General features: G+C 36.5%; 1 protein-coding gene across 1 annotated transcript in view; it reads left to right on the top strand.

Annotated features, from left to right (window-relative positions):
• The first annotated feature begins 3,370 nt into the window (after positions 1 to 3,370).
• LOC141363163 (ribonuclease inhibitor-like) overlaps positions 3,371 to 24,626 on the top strand; it is a 29,715-nt gene continuing 8,459 nt past the window's right edge. The window contains exons 1-3 of the mRNA XM_073865741.1: positions 3,371 to 3,430; positions 3,667 to 3,848; positions 14,294 to 14,467. Of these exons, the coding sequence (XP_073721842.1) occupies positions 3,371 to 3,430; positions 3,667 to 3,848; positions 14,294 to 14,467 (416 nt within the window). The remainder of the gene's footprint in view (positions 3,431 to 3,666; positions 3,849 to 14,293; positions 14,468 to 24,626) is intronic.

The following is a 24,626-nucleotide window of genomic DNA, read 5'->3' as shown; positions in this document are numbered from 1 at the left end:
CACCCATTCTCAAAAAACCAAATTCTGACCCTACATCACTGCTAAACTACCGTCCTATCTCCAACCTCCCCTTTCTGGCTAAGGTATTAGAAAAAGTGGTGGCATCACAACTTCACACTTTTCTACACCATCACAACCTGTATGAGCCTTTTCAATCTGGTTTCCGCCCGTTTCATAGCACAGAGACTGCCCTACTACGCATAGTCAACGATCTTCTTCTGTCTGTGGACTCCGGCTCACTTAATATTCTCATCCTTCTCGATCTTAGTGCTGCATTTGACACAATAAATCACAATGTCTTAATCTCCCGTCTGTCTGCTATTGGTGTTTCTGGCAAAGCCCTAAATTGGTTCCAATCATACCTCACAAACAGGAAGCAATTTGTTGCACTTGGTTCACATAAGTCTTCCCAGTCCTCAGTCACTCGTGGTGTCCCTCAGGGTTCTGTTCTCGGGCCACTCCTTTTTCTCATATACATCTTCCCTATTGGTCAGATTATTCGCAGCCACGGTCTAAATTTCCACTGCTATGCAGATGACATTCAACTGTATCTTACCACTACTTCACCCTCTGATCCCCCCCCGCACTCACTCACTGACTGTCTCTCTGATTTAAAAACATGGATGCAAAATAACTTTCTTAAACTAAACACAGATAAAACTGAAATTCTGCTGGTTGGCCCTAAAAGCATGCTCACCAAACCATACACCTTCACCCTTAATATTGATGATTCACCTGTTCACTCTACCGCGACTGTCAAAAACCTTGGGATTACATTTGACTCCACTCTCAGTTTTGACCATCATATCAAATCAGTCACAAAAACTGCCTTCTTTCACCTCCGTAACATTGCCCGCATTCGACCCTTCCTTCCTGTCAGTGATGCACAGACCCTGGTTCACTCCTTCGTCATGTCCCGCTTAGACTACTGTAACTCACTTTTCCTCGGTCTCCCCACCAAATCCCTTCAAAGATTGCAATATATTCAAAACTCTGCAGCCAGGCTACTTACACATACAAAAAGATCTGCCCATATCACCCCTATTCTCCATCAGCTTCACTGGCTACCAGTTTCATCCCGGATCACATACAAAGTACTACTACTCACCTTCAAAGCCCTCCATAACCTTGCTCCTCCATACATTTGCAACCTCTTAAATTCTTACACTCCCCCCCGCCTGCTCAGATCATCTGACCAAAACCTCCTTCTCATTCCCCGCACTAGACTTTCCACCGTTGGTGGAAGGTCTTTCAGCGCCCAGGCACCAAAACTCTGGAACTCCCTCCCACAACCCCTACGTGACAGTACTTCTCTTCCTTTCTTTAAAACCCATCTCAAGACATTTCTGTTTAACGAACACTTCTCTCCACACATTTCATAGTCTGTTAACTAAATGTTTGTTGTTTTGTTAGTTGTATTCAATTTCTTTGTTTCATGTGTAATGTTTATCTGACTGTATGTTTCTACTTCAATGTAAAGCGACCTTGGGTTTGAGAAAGGCGCTATATAAAATAAACTTATTATTATTATTACTTCTCTATCAGATCAGAAGTAACGATTAACTAACTACTTGAGTAGTTTTTTCATCTAATACTTTTTTACTCTTACTCAAGTAAATAATTAGATTGATACTTTTACTTTTACTTGAGTACATTTTTGTATAAGTACTTGTACTTTTACTTGAGTACAGATTTTGGGTACTCTACCCACCTCTGAAAGGCACCTGCCAGTAGCCTTTTAGCAAATCAAATTTGCTAACATAAGTGGCAGATCCAACTTGATCGATGCAATCATCGATTCTCGGTAACGGAAACGAGTCAGGTTTAGTTAATGCATTCACCTTCCTATAATCTGTACAAAATCTATAAGAGCCATCGGCTTTATTAACCAGTATGCAAGGGGATGCCAAGCTTGAAAAAGACGGCTCCGCCAAACCATTTCTTAACAAATACTCAACCTCAGACTCTAACTTTCGCTTTTTGTCGAAGGGTACATGGTAATATTGCTGACGCACAGGTTTGGCATCCCCCACATCAATATCATGCTGAAGGAGATTTGTCTGGGTGGGAGTATCTGGAAAAAGAGTCACATATTCATTCATTAAAGTAGTAATATCAGAACATTGGTCAACAGAGAGATGCTTTAACATCGACCCTAACTTTCCAAGGGTTTCTGTGTTATTTAAACAGCCTTGGGTCACCGACTCGTCAATTTCCAGTTCCTCATCCACAAGAGGCACAGAAGCAGCATCAACTGAACATGCTTTTTTCTCTACTTCAGCAGAGAGTACTGGCTTCACTTGTAAACTCTTTAAGTTTTCAGAGGGTAAGACTAAATCTTTAACACCATCAGGTGCATAATAGGGTTTCAAAAGATTTACATGAGCCACATGAGTTTTCTTCCTCCTATCGGGAGTTTCAATCAAATAATTCAAATTTGAAATCTGTTGTAACACAGTATAAGGGCCTTGAAACTTTGCTTGAAAAGGGGATCCCACAACTGGAATCAAAGCCACTACCTGGTCACCTGGTTGAAAAACTCTGAGTTCTGCTCTACGATCAAAAAGCTGTTTCATTTTATCTTGCGAACGCCCGAGGTTCACTTTAGCCTGTGCACAAGATTCATATAATCTCCTGCGAAAATCACTCACATAGTTCAACAAATTTTCTGGTGGATCAACACCCTTCAAATCTTCAGACAATAACAACATCAGACTCCGCACTGAATGCCCAAACACAAGTTCATTTGGACTAAACCCAGTGCTCTCTTGGGAAGCTTCCCTAGCAGCCATTAAAAGCCAGGGTAAACCATCTTCCCAGTCCGCCTTCATGTGTGTACAGAAAGATCTTAAAAGGGACTTCAGAGTTTGATGGAAGCGCTCTAGTGCCCCCTGACTTTGCGCATGGTAGGCGCTAGCTTTGTGATGTTTGATTTGCAGCTGCTGTAAAATTTGAGCAAATATCTTCGAAGTAAAGCTTGATCCCTGATCTGTCTGAATGACTTTAGGGATTCCAAACAAAGAAATAAACTGTGTCAAAGCTTTTAACACAGTTTTTGCCGTAATGGAACGTAAAGGATAAGCAGCCGGAAACCTGGTTGTCTGACACATTACGGTAAGTAAATACTTACTACCAGCTCTAGACTTGGGCAATGGACCCACACAATCCACAACTAAATATTCAAATGGCTGATTCATCACTGGAATAGGATAGAGTGGCGCTGGTTTTAATGTCTGATTTGGTTTGCCAGTCAACTGACAAGTGTGGCAGGTTTTAATATATACAGATATATCCCGCTTCAGCTTAGGCCAAAAAAATTTCTCCAAATTTATTGATAAGTCTTCTTGACCCCCAAATGTCCTGAGGAATCATGAGCCGTTTTCAATACAAGAGCACGGAATTGCTGTGGAACCACAACCTGAATAATTGGGTCTCCCACAAAGTCTTTACCATGAGGCACCCACTTCCTGACTAATACCTCCCCATCTAAAAAATACCCTGAAGGAGTATCCACTAGTACATTTAGAGGGAGAACTCTGTCAAATAGGTCCGCAAGGGATACATCTGCCTTTTGCTCCTTCACAAAATCACTACGAGATATTTTCAAAACTGATGGTACCTCAGCCAATGTTTTACCTTCTCTCTTAACTTCTGTCTCTGTTCCAGATAAGGACTTACTACCTGTCCGAGTTACAACAGAAGAAACAAACACATCTGGAAAACCCTGAGCATTTTCGTCTAATGTATCTGAATTTAGCGAAGGAGACACCACCAAAGCTGGTGGTTCATCTACCCACACTTTACTCCCAGCCAAATTGTTTCCAGAATAATATCCACACCTACCACTGGTAAACAGGGCCGTACTCCAAGTATTACCTCTCCTTGCACCAAATCAGAGACCATCATAACTTTGTGCAGAGGAACTGATACAACATTTAGTCCTATTCCCTTAATCAAAACATTAGTACCAACGTATGAATCACTGGAAAAGGGCAGGACATTTTCAGAAATAAATGATTCTGTTGCCCCTGTGTCTCTAAGAATTTTAACTGATCTTCCTTCTTTAGATCCAATTAATGAAACATAACCTTCTGTAACAAAAGGAGAAAAACCAGAATCCATAATTTCATCATTATCCACCTCTATTAACTGAGCTTTAGTTTTTAGCACGGGACATTCATTTTTCCAATGGCCCTTAGCCTGACAGTAATTACACACATCTGATAATTCACCCTTACTAGATGGTCGTACATTTTTTCCCCTAGGAAAATTATCAGGATTATACCTATTCTTGTCATTTACGAACCAATCATGTTCCCGTCTTGTATCTCGAAACAGTTTTTGTCCAAATTGATTCTTGTGAATTAAAGTATATTCATCAGCTAGAACTGCTGCATCATAAGCAGTGCATGCATTTCTTTCAGTCACAAAGGTAGCAATACGAGGTGGTACTGAATTTTTAAATTGTTCTAATACAACCAACTCTTTCAAATCATCAAAAGTCTTAATATCAGAGGAAGAACACCAGCGATTGAAATGAGTTTGAATTTCCTTTACAAACTCAACGTGTGTTTGTCTATCTGATTTTTGCCAATTCCTAAATCGCTGCCTATACGCCTCTGGCACTAATTCATAAACCCTTAGAACAGCTGACTTCACAGATTCATACCTTTCAGAATCCTCAGTACTCAACGAGGCAAAAACCTCCTGCGCTCTGCCAGTAAAAACGCATTGCAATAACAAAACCCGCTCTGAGTCTGCCCAACCTCTCGTATTAGCTATATGCTCAAATAAAGAGAAAAAGGTATCAATGTCTTTTTCTTCAAATTTTGGTACAAGTCTTAGATTGGTGACTACATCAAAGTCGAGACACGGATCATCCCCTTCCATAGAAAGTCTAGCTGCTTTTGATAACTTACCCGCATTTATCAAATCCAACTTATACCGCTCTAGCTCTAACTTCTTTTTTTTCAATATCATACATTGCTTCCATCTTCTGTTTTTCGATTTTTTCCCTAGATTGCATTTCCAACAAAAGCAATTCTAGAGACATTGAGACATTGTACTACCTTCAAATATAGATGCGGTTTGATCCGATTTAAGGACGTTCTGTTCTACCAACGCAGATATCAAAATTGATTTTAAACTTTCCTTTAATCGTTTATCAGCAACAGAAAGACCAATATTATAAGGGCTTGCTAGCGCTAACAATTGATCCTTCGAGTAATCATTTAACAAATCTTCAGACGGATTACGAATAAACTCTTCAATATTGGAAGTAGGGATGCACCGAATCCAGGATTCGGATTCGGCCGAATACTGGGCTTTTTGACGGGGTTCGGGTTCGGCCGAATCCTAGATTTTTTTTCCACCGAACCGAACCCTAGGCTTGCGCTACGCTGGTCGACGTCACGCGGCCGTTGATTACACACATCGGGTGCTGACGTGGAGATGAGCTTTTTCTTTCGGTGAGCCTTAGGGGCTGGACACACCAAAACTTTTAAACACGGCTGAAAACGCTTTGAGGATGCCAAATGCCAGCTGTTTTTCAGCCGAGCGCTTGGTCGCAGTGATGCTTCAGCTGTGAGCCGGTTGGTTGCTGTGGTAATGTCCTGCCCCTCCTCCACTGTAATTGGACGGCTGTGTGAAGACTGTGACATTGACGAGCGGAGCTTCTAACTCAAATGCTGCGTTCCAGAGCCCATCCAAACCAGTGGGATGTAGGACTTATCCTACCTCCAACTAGGAAAAGTGCACTGGAATGCCTGTCGAAGTGGAACCTCCTACCGGCGAACTCGGGGGAGTTCGACCTACCCCGACTTCAGAAAAATAAGTCGGAGGACAATGGCGGCGCCCATAGATCGCGTCGTCGTGAGAGGAAATCTTCAAGGAATAGACTATAAATTGTACTTCTCTGCTTGTATGGTTGTTTTAGACACTGTAATTTTAACACAACTTGTTTTTTTATATTATGGCGTGAAATTATGTCGTTATTATCTGTTATCATGAAAATACGGTAAAAATATACCAAGTTACTTAGCGACATGCATCGCTTTTATATAATGGCTCCAGAACACTTTGTAAAGATGATTAACTTGTTGTTTTATTGTAGTGTGAACTGCACAGTTCGGACCGACGTTTAAAAGTGATGTAGTCTGTACGAGCCTTAAGACCGGTCGTCCATGTTTTCTGTTTACGTTCCACTTCAAATGTCTGGAACGCTTTGAAGTAGGAGCTAGGACACTTCAAGAAGGATAAATCCCACGTCCCACTGGTTTGGATGGGCTCTGGAACGCAGCAAAAGTATATAGTTTTCAGCGCGGAGCTGCTTGCTTATTGGAAAAACGAGCGTGTCGCAACGCATCGCTTTTATTATGCATAGGCTTATGGTAATTGTCAAAATAGTTTTCCAACTTGTCATCCTGGCATAATGTACAGTTAAAATTAAATAAAATGAAAAATACACTGCTGTGGACGTTTTTTACTTCATTAATGTGCTTTACTGTGTTAATGGAATAAGGATGCGAGTAGGATTCGGTATTCGGTTTCGGATTCGGCCGAATCTTAAACGGTGGATTCGGGATTCGGCCGAACCTAAAAAATCTGGATTCGGTGCATCCCTAATTGGAAGTCATATTTACATTTCTGTTACCCCTTAAAAATTACCAAAACGAAACAATAACCACAATGTTACAAAAAATAAATGCTGATAAATGTCTATAGTATAAACATTCAATCAGGATTCAAATAATTTGTAACTTACCGTTCGTTGTAATTTAATAGCGGTATTGCGGCATAATTTCCACCAACATAGGCTAATAATAACTCAAGTCCTCAAAACTTCTAGTTATCTAGCTTTAAATTTAAGTAGTGCAAAACAATATTGTTATTCGAAGCCTCCTAAACAAACAAATCCCGCACGCATTCAAACTCCAAATTCAAAGATAATGAAAGTCCGGTGTTCTTAATTATCGGTCGACGAGCCCCCATATTTGTCACGACCGGCTCACGCCGTGACAAATGAGGGAGGCAACGAAAACAATTTCTTTGCAAAGGGAATTTATTTAACAAAAATAAACTTCAAAACATTTTAAACAAGGATAAAACACTTAAGAGAATATAATCTTTTAAAATAAAACTATATAATTAACACAAGCACAAACGTCCAAAATAACTAAATTAATACATACCAAAATAAACAAAACGGAGACCGCAAAAATTAACCAAAAGCCAAAAGGGGTAACAGAACAAAGAGCACCCATTACAACATCACACAGGTTTAAATAGGAGTGAACAGGTGTTCCAAATTACAATACCTATCAAGACCCATCCCACTGCCGGCTAAAGTGGGATGAACCCAAGGCACGTCACCAACTCTCATTTATTTGTTAAGGAAAACAGTAACAGTGTAATGTAGATCTACTGGAAAAAAGAGTATTGACATAGAAAATATAAAAACAGAATAAAAACAGAAAATACATTCATAACTACCGTTAGTACCACTTATATTTGCTCATAATTGTGTTTTATCACAAACCAATATTTAGTCATTTAAATCAATTCACACAGTACTAGGCCTCACACTAACAATAAGTACCTGTGTATGCCATTTAACTATAATTGAAAACATACATTTATAAGGCATATGTCTAAAAATGGACATTTGTGCCACTTAGGTGAACGGGGCATATGATCAAATATGGTGCGTTAAGTTTTCAGTCAAACATTAAGCACATTTTTAAAAATGCTATGCAAATAACAACAATCTCAATTTTTAACACAACTATTCAACCAAATAATTTGTGAGTTACATCAACTTACCATGTTTAGTTATGATGTTATAACTATTACTGTGGGAGAAGCCAGGTTCAAAAAAGTAATATTTTTGATTTCTGGAAGATGGCTGTGTTTGAGGTGCTCCAGGCCACTGCTGATTGGTCAGATGCCTTGATGTTAATATCTGTGAGATAGCTTGATCTCCCCTGATTGGCTGAGAGAAAACTACATGACTCTACTGCTGAGTCCCAATTCGCCTACTTATACTACGACCTAAAAGTATGTACTGTTTTTGTGAGGAAAATGTACGTACTTTTGAGTGTGTAGCAAAAGAGTATGCACGTTCTGGGACGTACTTCGATGACGTCATGCAACGTGAACGACAACGTGGTTGCCTAGTTACGCACACCAAACGCAGGTCGTTTGTGAGGCGGCTGGTTATGATGTTCATGTGCAACAATGTGTGTAACGAAAGCTACTTATTTTAAAGTCAAAATAGTTAAAGTTTATAGTATAACTATTGTTTAACGTATTTTATGCTTATTTTATACTTATGTATGCAAATCAAAAATACCGCGATGAAAATGAACCATGCTTTTACTATAGTAAAAGTTTAGTAACCATGTTACATTTCTTAATAAAGTTAACATTTGTACAGCCACAGTATTACTACAAATAAGTCAGTGTGGTTAAACTATGATTAGTGTAGTAAAAGGTGTTTATTTTCATAAGGGTTCATAGTAAGGTATAAATCTAAGACAGAAACATAAAAAGAAATACATAAAAAGACACATGCATGACACAGTACTACAGCCATGGTACTTTATTTTCACAACATCAACTGAATATTACGAGACAATGAAAGATAACTTTAATTAGGGTTAAACATTTGAATTCTTACACTTAAAAGCTGAGGGCGCATCTCCGCTGCTGCGTCTGGCTGCCATATTTACATCACCACAAAGCTCCTCCCTCCCGAACGCAATGGGTTGTGGGCAATATTAGCCGTTAGAGTGTGGATCGATCTGCACTTCGAAATCTAACCGGAAATAGTAGACCATCCGGGTATCTTTGGGATACTCATTTCAACATACTACGTTTTGGGACGTACTAATTCTAGTTTCGAATACTATTTAGGACGGATAGTATGCGAATTGGGACTCAGCATACTACTCCAAATGAAGGCAGGGGGAGGGCACTTTGAATGTGTGCGGAAGTGACTAAATATGGTTACTTGCCCCATAAAGGGTTTAATGTTGTACATAAATCAGCAGTCAATCTCAAAAAAGTTCCCAACATTCTGCCAACATAAAAAGTGTTTTCTTGATGTTCTAAGAATGTTTCTGTGTTGTCTGAATGTTAGATGAATGTTAGATTCTACCATTTTCAAACGTTATGACAATTTCATGTTTTAATTTTCACACAATGTTTAAAACAACAACTTATCTACCAACTGCTACAGAATTACACTAACTTTACATTACCATAACAAATGTGTTTTATATACACAAAGTTAACACAACCAGACAAGAACTAGTAAACAAAAAGTCAAGGGTCAAGAGTCCAACTAAAACAAACACTAATCAACACCATGGTGACTTTAAATGAAACAAATCAGCAACATCTAAACCTAATAAGTGAATTGTGTTTTCTACAGCAATATTTTTACAGAACATTCAGAAATAATGTTTTATGGGGTGGTTTCCCAGATAGGGATTATCTTAAGCCAGGACTAGGCCTTAGTTTAATTATGAAATATAAATTGTTTTAACAAACACACCTTACTAAAAACATTACTTGTGTGCATTTTAAGGCAAAACAAATGGGATTGATGTATTTTAAAATATGTCAGTGCAAGTTGTTTTCAGTTTGGACCGCTATTACATTTACTTTAGTCTAGGACTAGTCTAATCCCTGTCTGGGAAACCACCCCTATACATTTTAAAATAATAAAATGCAATGTTTCTCTATCATATGGCTGGACGATATGGCCAAAATTTTTAGCACGATATACTTCTTCATTTCGGTCGGTACGGTATAAATACGATAATGGTATGCATATTAAAAAAAGCCTCAGAAAAAACTGCCAAGAATGCCTTCAATGGATGTCTGAACCAAAAACAAACCTCTGAAATAAATTGGGCAACCGGGTTGTGTTTCTGTTTTGATATATTATGGATTTATTCAGTCACAGTATTGACTTTCATAGTTCCATCTGTGTTAGTCTATAGTTTTGTTTAATTTGCTATTATAGTAATATGTGGAGAAAATATAAGTCAACGTGACCCTAAAATAATTGTAGTATTTAATGTTACATACTGTAAGAAAAATAAAAATTACTGATCTACTTGTAATTGCTTAGCAAGCTAGATAGTGAAAAATTATACATCTATTTCATGATCTAATCTAATATTTTTTATACAAAGATGACGGTGTTGACATGTTATGGTTGTCACAGTAGCAGTGCCCAAAAATATGAAGAAGTTTAAGAGAAAATATCAAAGATACAGGAGCTTGAGTGATCTTGAAGCATGCAGTAGAGCTGAAGGCTTGAAAATGGGGTCCTCAGGAATGCAGTTGACCCTGTAGTTGTCTGATTTTATTGTTTTTTATAAATATCTGACGGTGGTGATGAATATGTGGGGCACATTTTGAGCAATCACAAAATAATAGTAAATATTGTTCAAAACTCACTGTTTGTAGTTTTAATACATATTACAATGTACTCTTTCATGTGGTATATATATTATTCAATTTAATTATTACTTTTGGCTTTTTTAATCAAGTTGAAATGATTATCTCTTAACCGAGGACAGTTGATTTTGTAGGCAATGGGCCAGCATATAATCATTAAATTAATAAAAAATAAAAATAAACCTATAAAAGAACCTTACATATGTGCAAATGACCCCCTGATTATAACATTGATTCTTTTTCTTCATGAAAATGTTATTAATTTCCAACAGAATTAGCACTTTTCTTAGTGGGACATGTTTTTGCCAAAGTTTTAAGAATCAGTGATTTGATACTAGACATTTAATTATATTATACATATAACTCATAAGCAGATGACACAGCAGCATACATACTTGTATCTTTTCTCCTCATCTTTATTCTTTTCTAACCTTGGCACCTTATGGTTTAAGCCTATTTTTTCTCACCAGTAATTCAGTTTGTGTGCATTGCATCTCCTGTTCTCCTTCTCTATATGATGTCGTCATTGGAAGCTGTGACTTGATGCAAACTAACCCCACACCTCCTTCTCATACTTCTGAGTGACTGACAGCTCTTCTCTGAGCAAACACTCCAAAGTCCCGAATAGATTAATTGATCGCATGGTGGTGACAATGATATGATTTGGTGCGAGGTACAGATGAGCGAATTTAAATCCGCATTCCATTTGCTTGTCGTCCCGGAGATTGCGGCTCATGGTTGCTTAAAGGACAAGTTCGGTATTTTACACTTAAAGGCCTGTTTTCAGATTGTTTATGATGAAATAGAATGGTTTTGACTGAAATTTGGACATATGATGCTGGCCCGAGAATTTTTGGGTGTTTCTTGTATCACCTCCCACCTCTACAATGGCTGTATAGATGCACAGAAACAATCCTTCCTAAAATGCATTAAACTTTCGTTTACAAAGACGTAAAACTCAGCGAGTGGTCAGGGGTGTTCACTGATATGCTCACACAAAAATCACTGCAAAAGATGCTTTCCAACAGCTGTTTTATCGTAGTTATTGTCCAACTCCATTGACTTGTATTAGTTGTGCTGTGAGGTACGGTATTACTCCGCGCCGGGAACTTTGTTTCTATTCTTGCAATTGGCAAAGGTGGATTATCGCCACCAACTGGGCTGGAGTGTCTATTATTCAAGCTCTAAGCGGAAGAATATACGGGTGTGAGGCGTTTGGAAAAATAGGTCCACAAGTTTACAACGAATGCTAAAACAGCTGTTGAAAAGCATCTTTTGCAGCGATTTTTGTGTGAGCATATCAGTGAACACCCCTGACCACTCGCTGAGTTTCACGTCTTTGTAAACGAAGTTTAAAGCATTTTAGGAAGGATTGTTCCAGTGCACCTATACAGCCATTGTAGAGGTGGGGGGTAATACAATAAACACCCGAAAGTTTTCGGGCAAGCATCATATGTCCAAATTTCTGTCAAAACCGTCCTATTTCATCATAAACAATCTGAAAACAGGGCTTTAAGTGTAAAATACCGAACTTGTCCTTTAACTACAAGACACCACACGTTTAAGAGGGAAGTAGCCCCTTGACCTGTGTTTAACATGCGTTTTTACATGTGACATGTGAACGGCCACAGGACGCCTTAATGTTTCGAAATATCGGAAATGTGTTTAGAAACCATATCACTGTTATCGAAAAATATTATACTGCGAGATATATTGATATTGAATTATTGTCCAGTCCTACTCTATCATTTACATAACAAGCAAATAAGTCTTTAAAACAGTTGTTGTTTTAAACATTGTATGAACATTAAAACATGAAATTGTCATAACGTTTGAAAATGGTAGAATCTAACATTCATCTAACATTCAGACAACCCAGAAACATTCTTAGAACATTAAGAAAACTGAACACTTTTTATGTTGGCAGAACGTTTTGGGGAACTTTCAGGGAACGTTCTTAGAACTTTTCTCTGTTAACTGAGAGTCAGACAACAGATTGTCCATTATGAACACAAACACTTGAGGAAATAAGATCAGGTGTTCAGTGTGAGTAATGAACTCAATACAGATTTATGAAGAAATGTTCATGTGGTTTAGGACATCTAACACTAATAGTCTGCTGTGTGATGGATTTATTTGACATTTAAACACACAGTGTCTCCCCAGCTAGAAATAAAAAGTTCTAAGAACGTTCCCTGAAAGTTCCCAAATGTTCCCAAAAACATTCTGCCAATGTTAAAAGCGGCCAGTTTTTTTTTTAAGTTCTAGGAACGTTTCTGTTGTCTGAACGTTAGAGTAATGTTACATTTTACCATTTTTAAACGTTATGACAATGTCATGTTTTAATGTTCACACAATGTTTAAAACAACAGCTGTTTATTATATTGACTTGTTTGATTGTTATGTAAATAATAGAGAATGATTGCATTTTATTATTTTATAAAACATTATTTCTGAATGTTCAGTAAATATATTGCTGTAGAAAACTCAATTCACTTACTAGGTTTAGATGTTGATGTTTGTTTCATTTTAAGTCACCCTTATTGTGATTCGTGTTTGTTTTAGTTGGTCTCTTGACACTTGAGTTTTTGCTTGTTAGTTTTTTCCTGGTTGTGTTAACTTTGTGGTAATGCACCACATTTGTTATGAAAAGTTATTAGTGTATTTCTGTGGTTGTTGGTACATAATGGTAAAGATCATCACCTAATTCATTTACTAATCAAAAGTTTATTTTCTGCCAATAATGTATATTAGATCCAACTGTTTCACAGCAGTTTGTCATTAAGGAGTTTTAGAAACTTTGGACAAAAAAATATCCACTGTATAGTTGGGATGCACAAACATCAAGAATCAGACTATGAATCTCAACCATGGTGACAATTAAAATTGTTAAAAAATTCCTTATTTATCCATGCTGCAGTGCATGCTGGGAGTCCTGAATGAGATTTGTAATTTGTTAATACCCAGCATGCATTGCAGCATGAAGTTTTTCATTTAATTGTCACCATGATTGACATTCATAGTCTGATTCTTGATGTTTGTGCATCCCAGTTAAACAGCAGATTTTTTTTGTCCAAAGTTTCTAAAACTCCTTAATGACAAACTGCTGTGAAAGAGCTGGATCTCATTTACATTTTTGACAGGAAATAAACTTTTGATTAGTAAATTAATTAGGTGATGATCTTTACCATTATGTACCAAACACCACAGAATTACACTATTAACTTTCATAACAAATGTGGTTCATTAACACCAAGTTAACACAACCAGGAAAAACCTAGAAAGCAAAAATTCAAGTGTCAAGAGACCAACTAAAACAAACACCAATCACAATAAGGGTGACTTAAAATGAAACAAACATCAACATCTAAACCTAATAAGTGAATTGAGTTTTATACAGCAATATATTTACTGCATACAGAAATAATGTTTTATAAAATAATAAAATGCAATGTTTCTCTATCATTTATATAACAATTAAACAAGTCAATATAATAAACAGCTGTTGTTTTAAACATTGTGTGAACATTAAAACATGACATTGTCATAACGTTTAAAAATGGTAAAATGTAACATTACTCTAACGTTCAGACAACAGAAACGTTCCTAGAACTTAAAAAAACTGGCCGCTTTTAACGTTGGCAGAATGTTTTTGGGAACATTCGGGAACTTTCAGGGAACGTTCTTAGAACTTTTTTATTTCTAGCTGGGTCAGTTACTGAGGGATTGAAAGAGGAACATTACATGAAGAGATGGAGGTTAGAGATTTGTGGACAATCTTTGTAGTTTTGTATAATTCACATAAAGTCTCTGTTCTCTACAGCTTGTATGGTTGTGATATCACAGATAAGGGTTGTGTTGCTCTGTCTTCAGCTCTGAGATCAAACCCATCACACCTGAGAGAACTGGATCTGTCTGATAATAAACTCCCAGATTCAGGAGTGAAGCTGATCTCTGATGTACTGAAGAATCCTGACTGTAAACTGAAGAAACTGAAGTAAGATTGTGATCTGATGTTCAGACAGAAATCACATATAGATTATAGTGAGAATATATAGAGATCATAACATCTGTAATGGATTTATAGACACTAGTCAACATTGAAAGTGGATCATAAAAGTTAATCTTAGTGTTTTCAGACCTGTAGATCGATGGCTTTGTTTTGAAACTGGGGGTTAAATGGCTACAATGTTGGTTCAGTTCACATACACAAAGCAATATTTCCAAATGAAGCAGACTTTGTTAATTCAATTCAATTCAATTGTATTTATATAGCACTTTTCACAAATGTTAATTGTTGCAAAGCAGCTTTACATGAGTAGATGTAAGGAGAACACAGAAAATCAATAGATAATATAAGCAGTAGAACATAGCGGCTAAGGTTAAACCGTACAAGCAAGCGTATTAATAGTCTTACATATACAGTCAAGTGATAAGCTAAGCCAAAGTTGGCTGACTCTCCCTGGGACTAAAAACCCCCTAGGAAAAAAACCCGGTGGGAAAAATCCTAGAAGGACAAAAACCCTTGGGAGAGATTAATATATATATATATATATATATATATATATATATATATATATATATATATATATATATATATATATATATATATATATATATATGTATATGTATATGTATGTATATATATATATATATATATATATATATATATATATATATATATATATATATATATATATATATAGATATAGATATAGATATAGATATATAGATATAGATATATAGATGTATATATATATAGATATATAGATCTCTATATCTATATACAATACAATACAAGTCATGTGTGTGTAAACTTTCCTTTAATAGCTCAGAGTGCATCTGTTTATTTTCTGTGATTCTGCTTAAATTGTCTGTCAGGATTAGAGCCCGAAGCCATTTGTTTTGAGAATAATGGCTGGCTGATGAAGTTATTGGCTGGCTAGCCGGCTCAGCCGAAACCTAAATGACTGCTGCAGCCAAACTTTTCATAGCTGCAAATGACTGAAGCTGCCACTACATGTCTACAGATGTATATGTTATACTGATTAACTAGATCTCAATCTTTCCAGGTAATGAGAAAATTAGACTGAGAAAAACTGTAATATAAACACACACTGTTATCAGTATTATTTTGGATAAAGTTTTGCACTTTTCACTTCAATGTACACTGAATCATGCGTCGTGAATTACGCCTTTTTCACACATACTCCGTATGCAATGCGTTTGCTTTGCGTATTGCAGTACGTATGCGGTGGGATCCGTCAAGCATCCGTTGTGCTTTCACAAATACTCCGTTTGCAGTGCGTTGCTAACCGCTGCTTCTGCGTATCAAATAATCATGTGATTGATACTTTCTGTTGAAAAGCGCCTCATCAATAAACAATATGTGCCTGCTGTGTTTTTTCTTCAAAAAACAATATACTTTAGATATTATTTGATAGACTAGTTAGGATGTTTAAAATCTCTAGTGGTCAGGACACATGAAAGAATCAAAGGTCTATTTATCTCCACATATATCATAAATATAAATTAGCATTATAACTTTTGAAGAGAAAATGTAGGTGACAGGCATATGGTTACATTATAGGCTACATTTCCTACTATTTATATATTTGCATAGACGAGAGTATTTATATAACGGCAATGAACGTCTCATATGGCAAGAAATATTCTTACATAATTAAAATAACAGCATAATGACATCAATAAACAGACAAGGAAGCAAGAGTGGCATGCCAATTGTATTATTATTACCGAAAAAACAGCAATATTACTGAAATAAACTCTGAGGTAAATACGCCAAACACGCTGTTATAACTGCAACAAGTCTAAATAAGCGCAGTAACAAAAAAAAAACATTATCTCTCAAAACGTTATATGACAAACATTATATTTAAAGCAAATGTATTCTTACAATCATTCAAGATCCACACATTATTTCATATTACTGAGCACGTTCGTCTCTCGCCTCGCTCTGTTATAATAGCGCTGATTGACAGGTGCGCTTCCCCGTCTATCAAACAGGGCCGGGTTTCCCAAAAGCATTGTAAGGCTAAGTTGATCGTAAAAACGATCGTACGAATCATCTTAAAATTACGGGCCGTTTCCCAAAAGCTTCGTAACTTAAGTAGCACTTGAAAATCATCGTAGATCTACGAGTGCTCTGGAGTAATCGTTCATTCATAAGACAACAGAGTTACAAGGTCACCTGCAGGAGAACCAGCAAATTGCACTCCAGCAATGACGATAATGTAATGTTTTAAATCTATATTGATTTATTGGGTTCTTCTTTGTTTATTTGTTTAAATTACTTTAATATAATATATTTAAAATTAAAATGATAAATAAAATTTAAATGACTAAACATAAATTAATACAGAAGGAAAACATATTTGGTAAATTTTGGTAAAAGTTGGTACTAGCGAATTGATAAATGGTTCCTACCAATTGCTTCTAATTAATCTACAGTAAAAATAACTGTTTTCAAAAGAAATGGCATCTGATTAAGGAAAGCAAATAAATATGTACGGTACAATGCAATAATCCCTAATAATAAATAAACATAGATAATAAAAAACTGATAATAATAATCTAAACTATACATAAAATGCAGAAGGCATTTCGCAGTGGGACGAGTCCTAACTAAATACGGAAAATAATTTTTCATTATGCACAAATTATTAAAACATTGTAATAGTTTTAAACAAATAATAGTTTAAACAATAATGAAAAATATTATAAAGAAACGTTAGTGCACATCAGCTGAAGATCATTAGCCTAAACAAGCTTCTGCAACAAATTCGAGTCATTCTATTGGTGACATTTCAGCAATTGACAAATGGATAGCGACTCGTAAGTAGCACTTAAAACCCAGCTGCGAGCGATCGTTTAACGTGCATCTTTGGGAAACGCACGTAAATGAACAACGAGTGTTCGTTAAGTAGCTCGTAGAAAGCGCTCTTAAGTGCTAAGATCAATCGTTATCGGGAAACCCGGCCCAGATCATTTTCTCCTTTTCTCCTTAGAAAAATTAGCCATAATTTTAACGGTTGACAAAACGTTTTTTGTCAGATTGATTATGATTTGTATTACCTTAGTTTAACTAAAAATTCCATGGTTATGGATATTGTGATGAGACAATATAAATTTGGTTACTGTTGTTTTACTACAAATAAAAACTAAAAGACTATAGTATAATTAAACAATGGTAAAATGAATAGCATACTTTATGTATATGCATGTACAGGGACGTCACTAGGATTGGAAGACAGGGGGGGCTCAGCCCACAGAGTATTTGTAACTTGTGTTTGCAAAATTTTTGCACTCACATCTGAGCTACAATTATGTCAACAACCAGTCAAGAAACCAAGATGTTAACAAGTAAAACATGACAGACATATCCTCCTCTTCCATTTCTAAAAGTTACTGTAATGTTAGCTTTTCGACACATCAAAGCTGCATGGGGGAATTTAGGCCAGACTTTGCTCCTGATTAGTTATTCTATAAGCAATGACTTAAATGCTATCTGTATGCTTTTGTAACTGTATGATAAAGTAATAGCATACTATATCTAATTTCTATATTAAGTTGACCACACACAGAATGCTATGGTGGATAGGTTCAATCAGAGTGCAATTTTGTTTGACTTGCATACAGTTTAACCCAAGAACTAGAGTTTTAAAGTCATAGTGATATTTGACAACACACAGGTTTGAGCATTTCTCAATTAAAGATGATTTATTCTGCCAAATGAATACAATGTATAATATAAATCAACAACAAAAAGGCAGTATTTTACCAGGTAAGCTATTGATATGGATCCTTTTTAAAGTGGCTACTGTATAAATACAATAACCTGATGGCGGAAGGAATAAAAGATTTGAAGTAATGATTACTGTATAATATGTACTGAATGACTGCTTTCAGTTTTGTTTCACATGTGTATCTGTGGAGAGTGTGGGCATTTACTCATCTTTAGCCTACTTTTAGGTAACATCTACGTATTTAATATTTAATTTATCACATTATATGATTAAAATAGTCTCAGGCCTAGTTAGAATATAGCTAGCATATTAAATATAATGAAAAAAAATGTAGTGTATGTTATGCATAGTGCCTAGACCTGCCAACAAATGCTTATTGTTATAAGAAATTCAAGAAAAGAAAAGAAAAACTATCCTTAGACCTATAGACCATTACTGACCTCAATCACACCGGGTCCGGCTCCCTCAGAATCAACTGGCCTGCCAATCTCCTGCAGCTGCTTCTCTCTCTCTCTCCTAAAATATTTTCTAATATCCATCTCATCTGCTCAATGAATTGAAGGATACAACAGTATTGCATTAACAGGGACCCTATGATGACATTAGTTTTCAGTGACAACAACATTCTATGGGGATTGATACTGTTGAATATGCCTCTTTTAGAGATATTTTATTTTAGAGATATTTTATTTTAAAGATTATTAGGCCTATATTGTTGGCAAAGAATAAAGAGTTGTGATCAGATTGCTAAGTTAACAATTTCTTGTATTTTGCTTGTGCAAGACTAAAGTTTTTCATGACATAGCAAACCAAAATATTCCCATTCCTTTACCTCAAGAAAACGTAGCTAAAGGTAAGCAGCCAGCAGGTAATTAAAAACAACTTACAATTTCACTCCTCCGTATCACGACACTAACCCAATCTTTATTTTACCATTAGCGTGCATACTAGCGTGTGTATTAGTAATGGGCAGTCCGGCTCTTTCCATTGATTCGGCTCTTTCGGCTCGGCTCCCTTAGAAGAGCCGGCTCCCCTGCATGCGTCTGAAGATTCGGCTCTGCTCGTTCGCTACAAAGAATCAGCTCTTAGAGCCGCTCGTTCGCGAACGACCCATCACTAATACAGGCAACCGGAAGCGATCGCCGTTTTCCGGTTTGGTCACTTGACGTTCGACATCTAGCGTATTCTGTCCGACTTGTCAGATGTTTTTTTGTAGCTGGATATATAACATTTGTTGAGTCTAAATATTAATGAGGATACGGTTTTTGATAAATCAAATTTTACTGTTGTTCTTATAATCATTTAGGGGGGCTTAGGGACATTTTGGGGTAGCTTCAGCCCCCCTAAAATAGGCCTAACGACGTCCCTGTGCATGTATATAAACACGGTAGAATATTTAACAAGATGTTTTAAATATAATTTTTCAACTCGTGTTGTTTTACTTTAATTGCTTCATACTGGGATTAAACAAATAAGATTACAGAAAAACTACTGAAAAACTTTATTTACATCATTTAGAGTGAAATTACTGTATTTTTGTGTGAATCCGTGTTCATTCTGACCACAAAACACGCGCTATCACTTTAAATCAGCGCGTGCAGCTTGCGTGCTGTACAGCAAAAATAGACTCGCTGCCGAAACGATTGCAGCACTGCTGCACCGCACTGCATCTGCAACGGACCGGACGGACCGCATACGTATGCTGTGTGAAAGCTCTGGGCAGGGTTTCCCGATAACGATTGAACTTAGCACTAAGAGCGCTTTCTACGAGCTACTTAACGAACATTCGTTGTTCATTTACGTGCGTTTCCCAAAGATGCACGTAAAATGATCACTCGCAGATGGGTTTTAAGTGCTACGAGTCGCTATCCATTTGTCAATTGCTGAAATGTCACCAATAGAATGACTCGAATTTGTAGCAGAAGCTTGTTTAGGCTAATGATCTTCAGCCGATGTGCACAAATATTTTTAATAATATATTTTCATTATTGTTCAATGACTTTTTAAATGTTTTAATAATTTATTAAATATTATTTTCCGTATTTAGTTAGGACTCGTCCCACTGCGAAATGCCTTCTGCGTTTCTATTATAGTTTAGATTATTATTATTATTTGTTGTTTATTATCTATGTTTATTTATTATTATGGATTATTGCATTGTACTGTAAATATTTATTTGGTTTCTTTAATTAGATGCCATTTCCCTTCAAAACAATGTTTAGATGAATTATAGCAGCAATCGGTATGAACCATTTATCAATTTGCTATACCAACTTTTACCAAAATACAAAAAACTTTTACCAACTTGTACAAAATACGTTTTCCTTCTTTATTAATTTATGTTTAGTAATTTAAATTTGATTTCTCATTTGAATTTTAAATATATTATATTAAATTAATTTAAACAAATAAACAAAGAAGAACCCAATAAATATATACATTTAAAACATTACATTATCGTCATTGCTGGAGTGCAATTTGCTGGTTGTCCTGCAGGTGACCTTGTAACTCTGTTGTCTTACAATGCACTTATGAATGAACGATTACTCCAGACCACTCGTAGATCTACGATGATTTTCAAGTGCAACTTAAGTTACGAAGCTTTTGGGAAACAGCCCGTAATTCTAAGATGATTCGTACGATCGTTTTTACGATCTACTTAGCCTTACGATGCTTTTGGGAAACTCGGCCCTGACCTGTTAACATGGCTACGTAAAAAATTACGCACCGCAAACGCACTGCATACGGAGTATGTGTGAAACAGGCATTAGCAATGTGGAAACGATGGTTTGTTACTGCAGTTATATCACGTTCAGTGCTATAAATCTCTCCGTTCCAGAATATTTGGTTCATAACATCAATCTTTGATTCAGGTTTGTGTAACCGTGCCCTGAAGATTTAACAAAAGTCTGGGTAGGTCTAAGTTAAAAAAAAGTAAGTAGGAATTAGGAAAGTATGTGAGAAGTGAGATCAAAATTACCTTGCTTGCTTCTTTCCGCCATTTAGATCAGCGTGAGAAAAAAATGCATCGCTTCTTCTGTAGCAATTTTAATTGGTCGTCATCCCTGTGAGTCTCTGGCCATTTCTCAATCCGAAGACTGCAGCCTCCGGAGGTCGCATTCTTACGCTGCATACGTCATAAGACTGTCTTATTTCAAAATATTAACAATTATAAAGTTTATTCTTAGTTAATTGTAAATTGTTGTAATATGCGTATGGCTTGCAAATGTAATGCTCAGTTAACTTAAATAAACCAGGCTTGATGACGTATGTAGCCTGCATATGCGACCTCCGCAGACTGCAACCTTTGAATTGAGAAATGGCCTCTGTGTATCGTAGCAACGAGTGAGCACAAGACTGTGCTGTTATGAAACCAGTCGGAAAATAGATCTCGTGTACTATTGCTTTGGGGTCTAGTCAGGATGGACAGAGAGCAGCTTTACGGGATTATTGTGTGGCTTTTTTCTAAGTGTGGTTATATTACTTCATTTGTTTGAGTAGGAATCAAAACTTAGATGGGACAACATTATTAACATGAATCTACGCAGAGAAGAGCAATTAAAATCTGTTTTTAAAAGTAACAGGTGCACTTTCTTGTTAAATTGCGTTGATGTGCTCACCAGAATTCATCTACAAAAAACTATCAGGTATGTTCATGGTTAATTAAGCAATTCATGTATACCAAAGACGTCACTTCTGCGATGACCGCCGCCATATTTGTGTCCGTCTTGGCAGTAAACACGTATCTAATGCACTAAATGGTCACATTTATTAGTTTAATTGAGGACTTACCAGAAACAAAATACTGATTTTACAATCTGGAGTTAGATGTCGGCTGCCAGTCAGTCCCTACAGTTGTTCGCGATCGCAGAAGAGCGCAAAATCAACATAATGTTGAATTTTTGTGATTCTGCATTATTTGTCATATTCTGTATTAAATATTTCCAGAAATTAAAAATGTCTGATAAAAATACATAAAATATAATATCTGTCATTATAAATAGAGTAGACAACTTGGTGAATTTACTAACGTGAATGAACAATTCCTCTCATAGCACACTGTATTCTGTTACTATAACAGCCCTGAACCCCACAGTTAACAGTGAATCACATCTTCTGAGTACACATTATCTCTACTATATTTATGAAGTTCAATGATAAGATATAATGCATTATTTTCTTTACGATACAAACATGAAAAGTCCTCGTGAAACCTGCTTGGCACACCTGCTGTCTCATATGCAAGGATCTGGTGAATCAATATCAAAATGTATTACAATGTATTGTTTTGTAGTTCTTAAAATAAGCAGTGGTGTATTAAGACCTTGTGGTGCCCCCGACCCACCTCACAAATGATCATGCAAGAATCCACTTAATAATTTATAAGATTTTGTAAGAATTATCAATTATTACATTTCACAAGGAAACTATCAATATGAACATGTCACTTTGGTAAAATTGAACACAAAAAACAACTCTTTATTCTGACATATAACAACATCTGTAGTTAATGTGCAACTTCTCAGTGGTGTAATGCTACATTGCTTGTACTGAACAACACAAACAAAACAATTGCAGTGATATTATGCACAAATGATTTTGTGAGGAGAAAAGTTTGCATGAATAGCAATAAACCAATCCAGTTGACAGTGAGTACAGTAGCCATTCCTTAGGAACAATTTAGTTGTTTTGGAGACAAGACTGTAATAATTAATTTATAAGAGAACGTGTTCTTCCCCCATTCCACAATCTCATACAGATGTTGGATATTTGGCAGCCTGATTCTGATAGACTGCAGCTCCACGTTGTAAACTCTTCCCTCACTTTTTCTGTGATGAACCCCCACAAGGTCAGATCACCAGGAACATCAAACCATCGATTGTTTGTTTCATCATCCACCTCAGTCTGGGTGTAGGAGTTTAAGTCTAGCTGTTGGTTGATTGTTTCTGGATGCTTCGGCTCATCAGGTGCACTTCTGTTTATTTGATCATTGATGTCTCCTTCAGTAATTGATTGCTCAACAGATCATAAATTTGCATCATCTTTAGTGCTGCTAACAGACTACTTGGCACCATTTGTGGGATTTTGTGTAAAGTGGCTTAATGTACTTTTTTTTGCTATGTCACTTAGCTGCTGCCGATCATTTTCCAAAAAGCTGTTGTGCACGTCACGCTTACTTAGTAGATGAACAACTTATGTCTTAAAGAGCAAGTACTTTTGTAATTTTATAAAATAATTTTTTATTGCTGGTTTCAGTTGGTGCCCCTAAGACTTTGGTGCCCCTGAGCACTCGCCCAGTTTGCCCATATGGTTAATCTGCTCCTGAAAATAAGTTTCTGGGACACAAAAGAAAGTCTGCTGTCCATAACATCTCAGCAGGAACAAACGTGCACATGCAGAACTGTGATCTTTCAGGCTTTGACGGTCACATACACTCATAATTAAGTCAAAATGTTCATTGGCGTATCTAAATGTATATAAAAAGGTTATGTGTAAAGTGAAAAGTTTAGGAAAAAAGTATTTTAGGGCGTATGAATCCATTACTGTAGGCTTGTAAGTATAAGTGACAGCTGTAACTTATATGTTACTATTCATTAATATTAGGCAAGCATTTATGTTATCTTAGTGGTCACTTCTGATTGAAGGCAATCCTTTATTCTGCTGATTTAACTCCTTTGGAATTGAATACAAGTGTAGTTCGGGGTTTCTCTAACGACTGTTGTTACCAGCAACCAGGGGCGCCGTTTGGTTGGGATAATTCTAAGGGCCCATGAAATTTTTGGGGCCTCAGCCAAGGACTGTGCCGCACACGCAATCCCCTTAAGCTGAGCCCTCTTAGCTCCGCCCCGTCTTTACTCTGCGTTTTAGCACCTTCTTTAATTCATGCTCTCACAATGCGCGTGAACTTCAGAAGAGAACAAGGTGTGTGTATTTAATGCTAATTTCTATGATATCTGCATATGTGCACTTCATTACTATAAATGCAGTTTACACAATGTGACGCTGGAGCAATACAATGCAGTTTTCTTTCCACTGTAAAGTCTTCGCTCTGTTCACCCCAGTTTAAAAAAACACAAAGTGATTTACGTTCCCTGTTTTATGTTATGATTCTAACGCGAAGTCAGCCCTTATAAGCTGTTTTATTTAACGTAGCCAGTATTACCTAATTAACACATAAACTAGAAATGCTAGCGATTACACACTCCAATGTTTTGTAACGCAATATGCCAAGGAAGGATTTTTAGGCAGTTGAGAATCGAGTTGATTGCGATAAAACAGAAATGCAACAAAGGCTAAACTATCCAGTAATGTATATTAAAGCTTCTCACCTTGCAACAGCTTTAAGAAATCAATCTGTCGTAATCTGTTATAGTTGTTGTAGTTTGTTAG

Source organism: Misgurnus anguillicaudatus, unplaced genomic scaffold, assembly GCF_027580225.2.
Source record: "Misgurnus anguillicaudatus unplaced genomic scaffold, ASM2758022v2 HiC_scaffold_33, whole genome shotgun sequence".
Classification (NCBI taxonomy): domain Eukaryota; kingdom Metazoa; phylum Chordata; class Actinopteri; order Cypriniformes; family Cobitidae; genus Misgurnus; species Misgurnus anguillicaudatus.
Note: the sequence above shows the minus strand (reverse complement) of the source record. Positions and strands in the feature narration are given on the sequence as shown.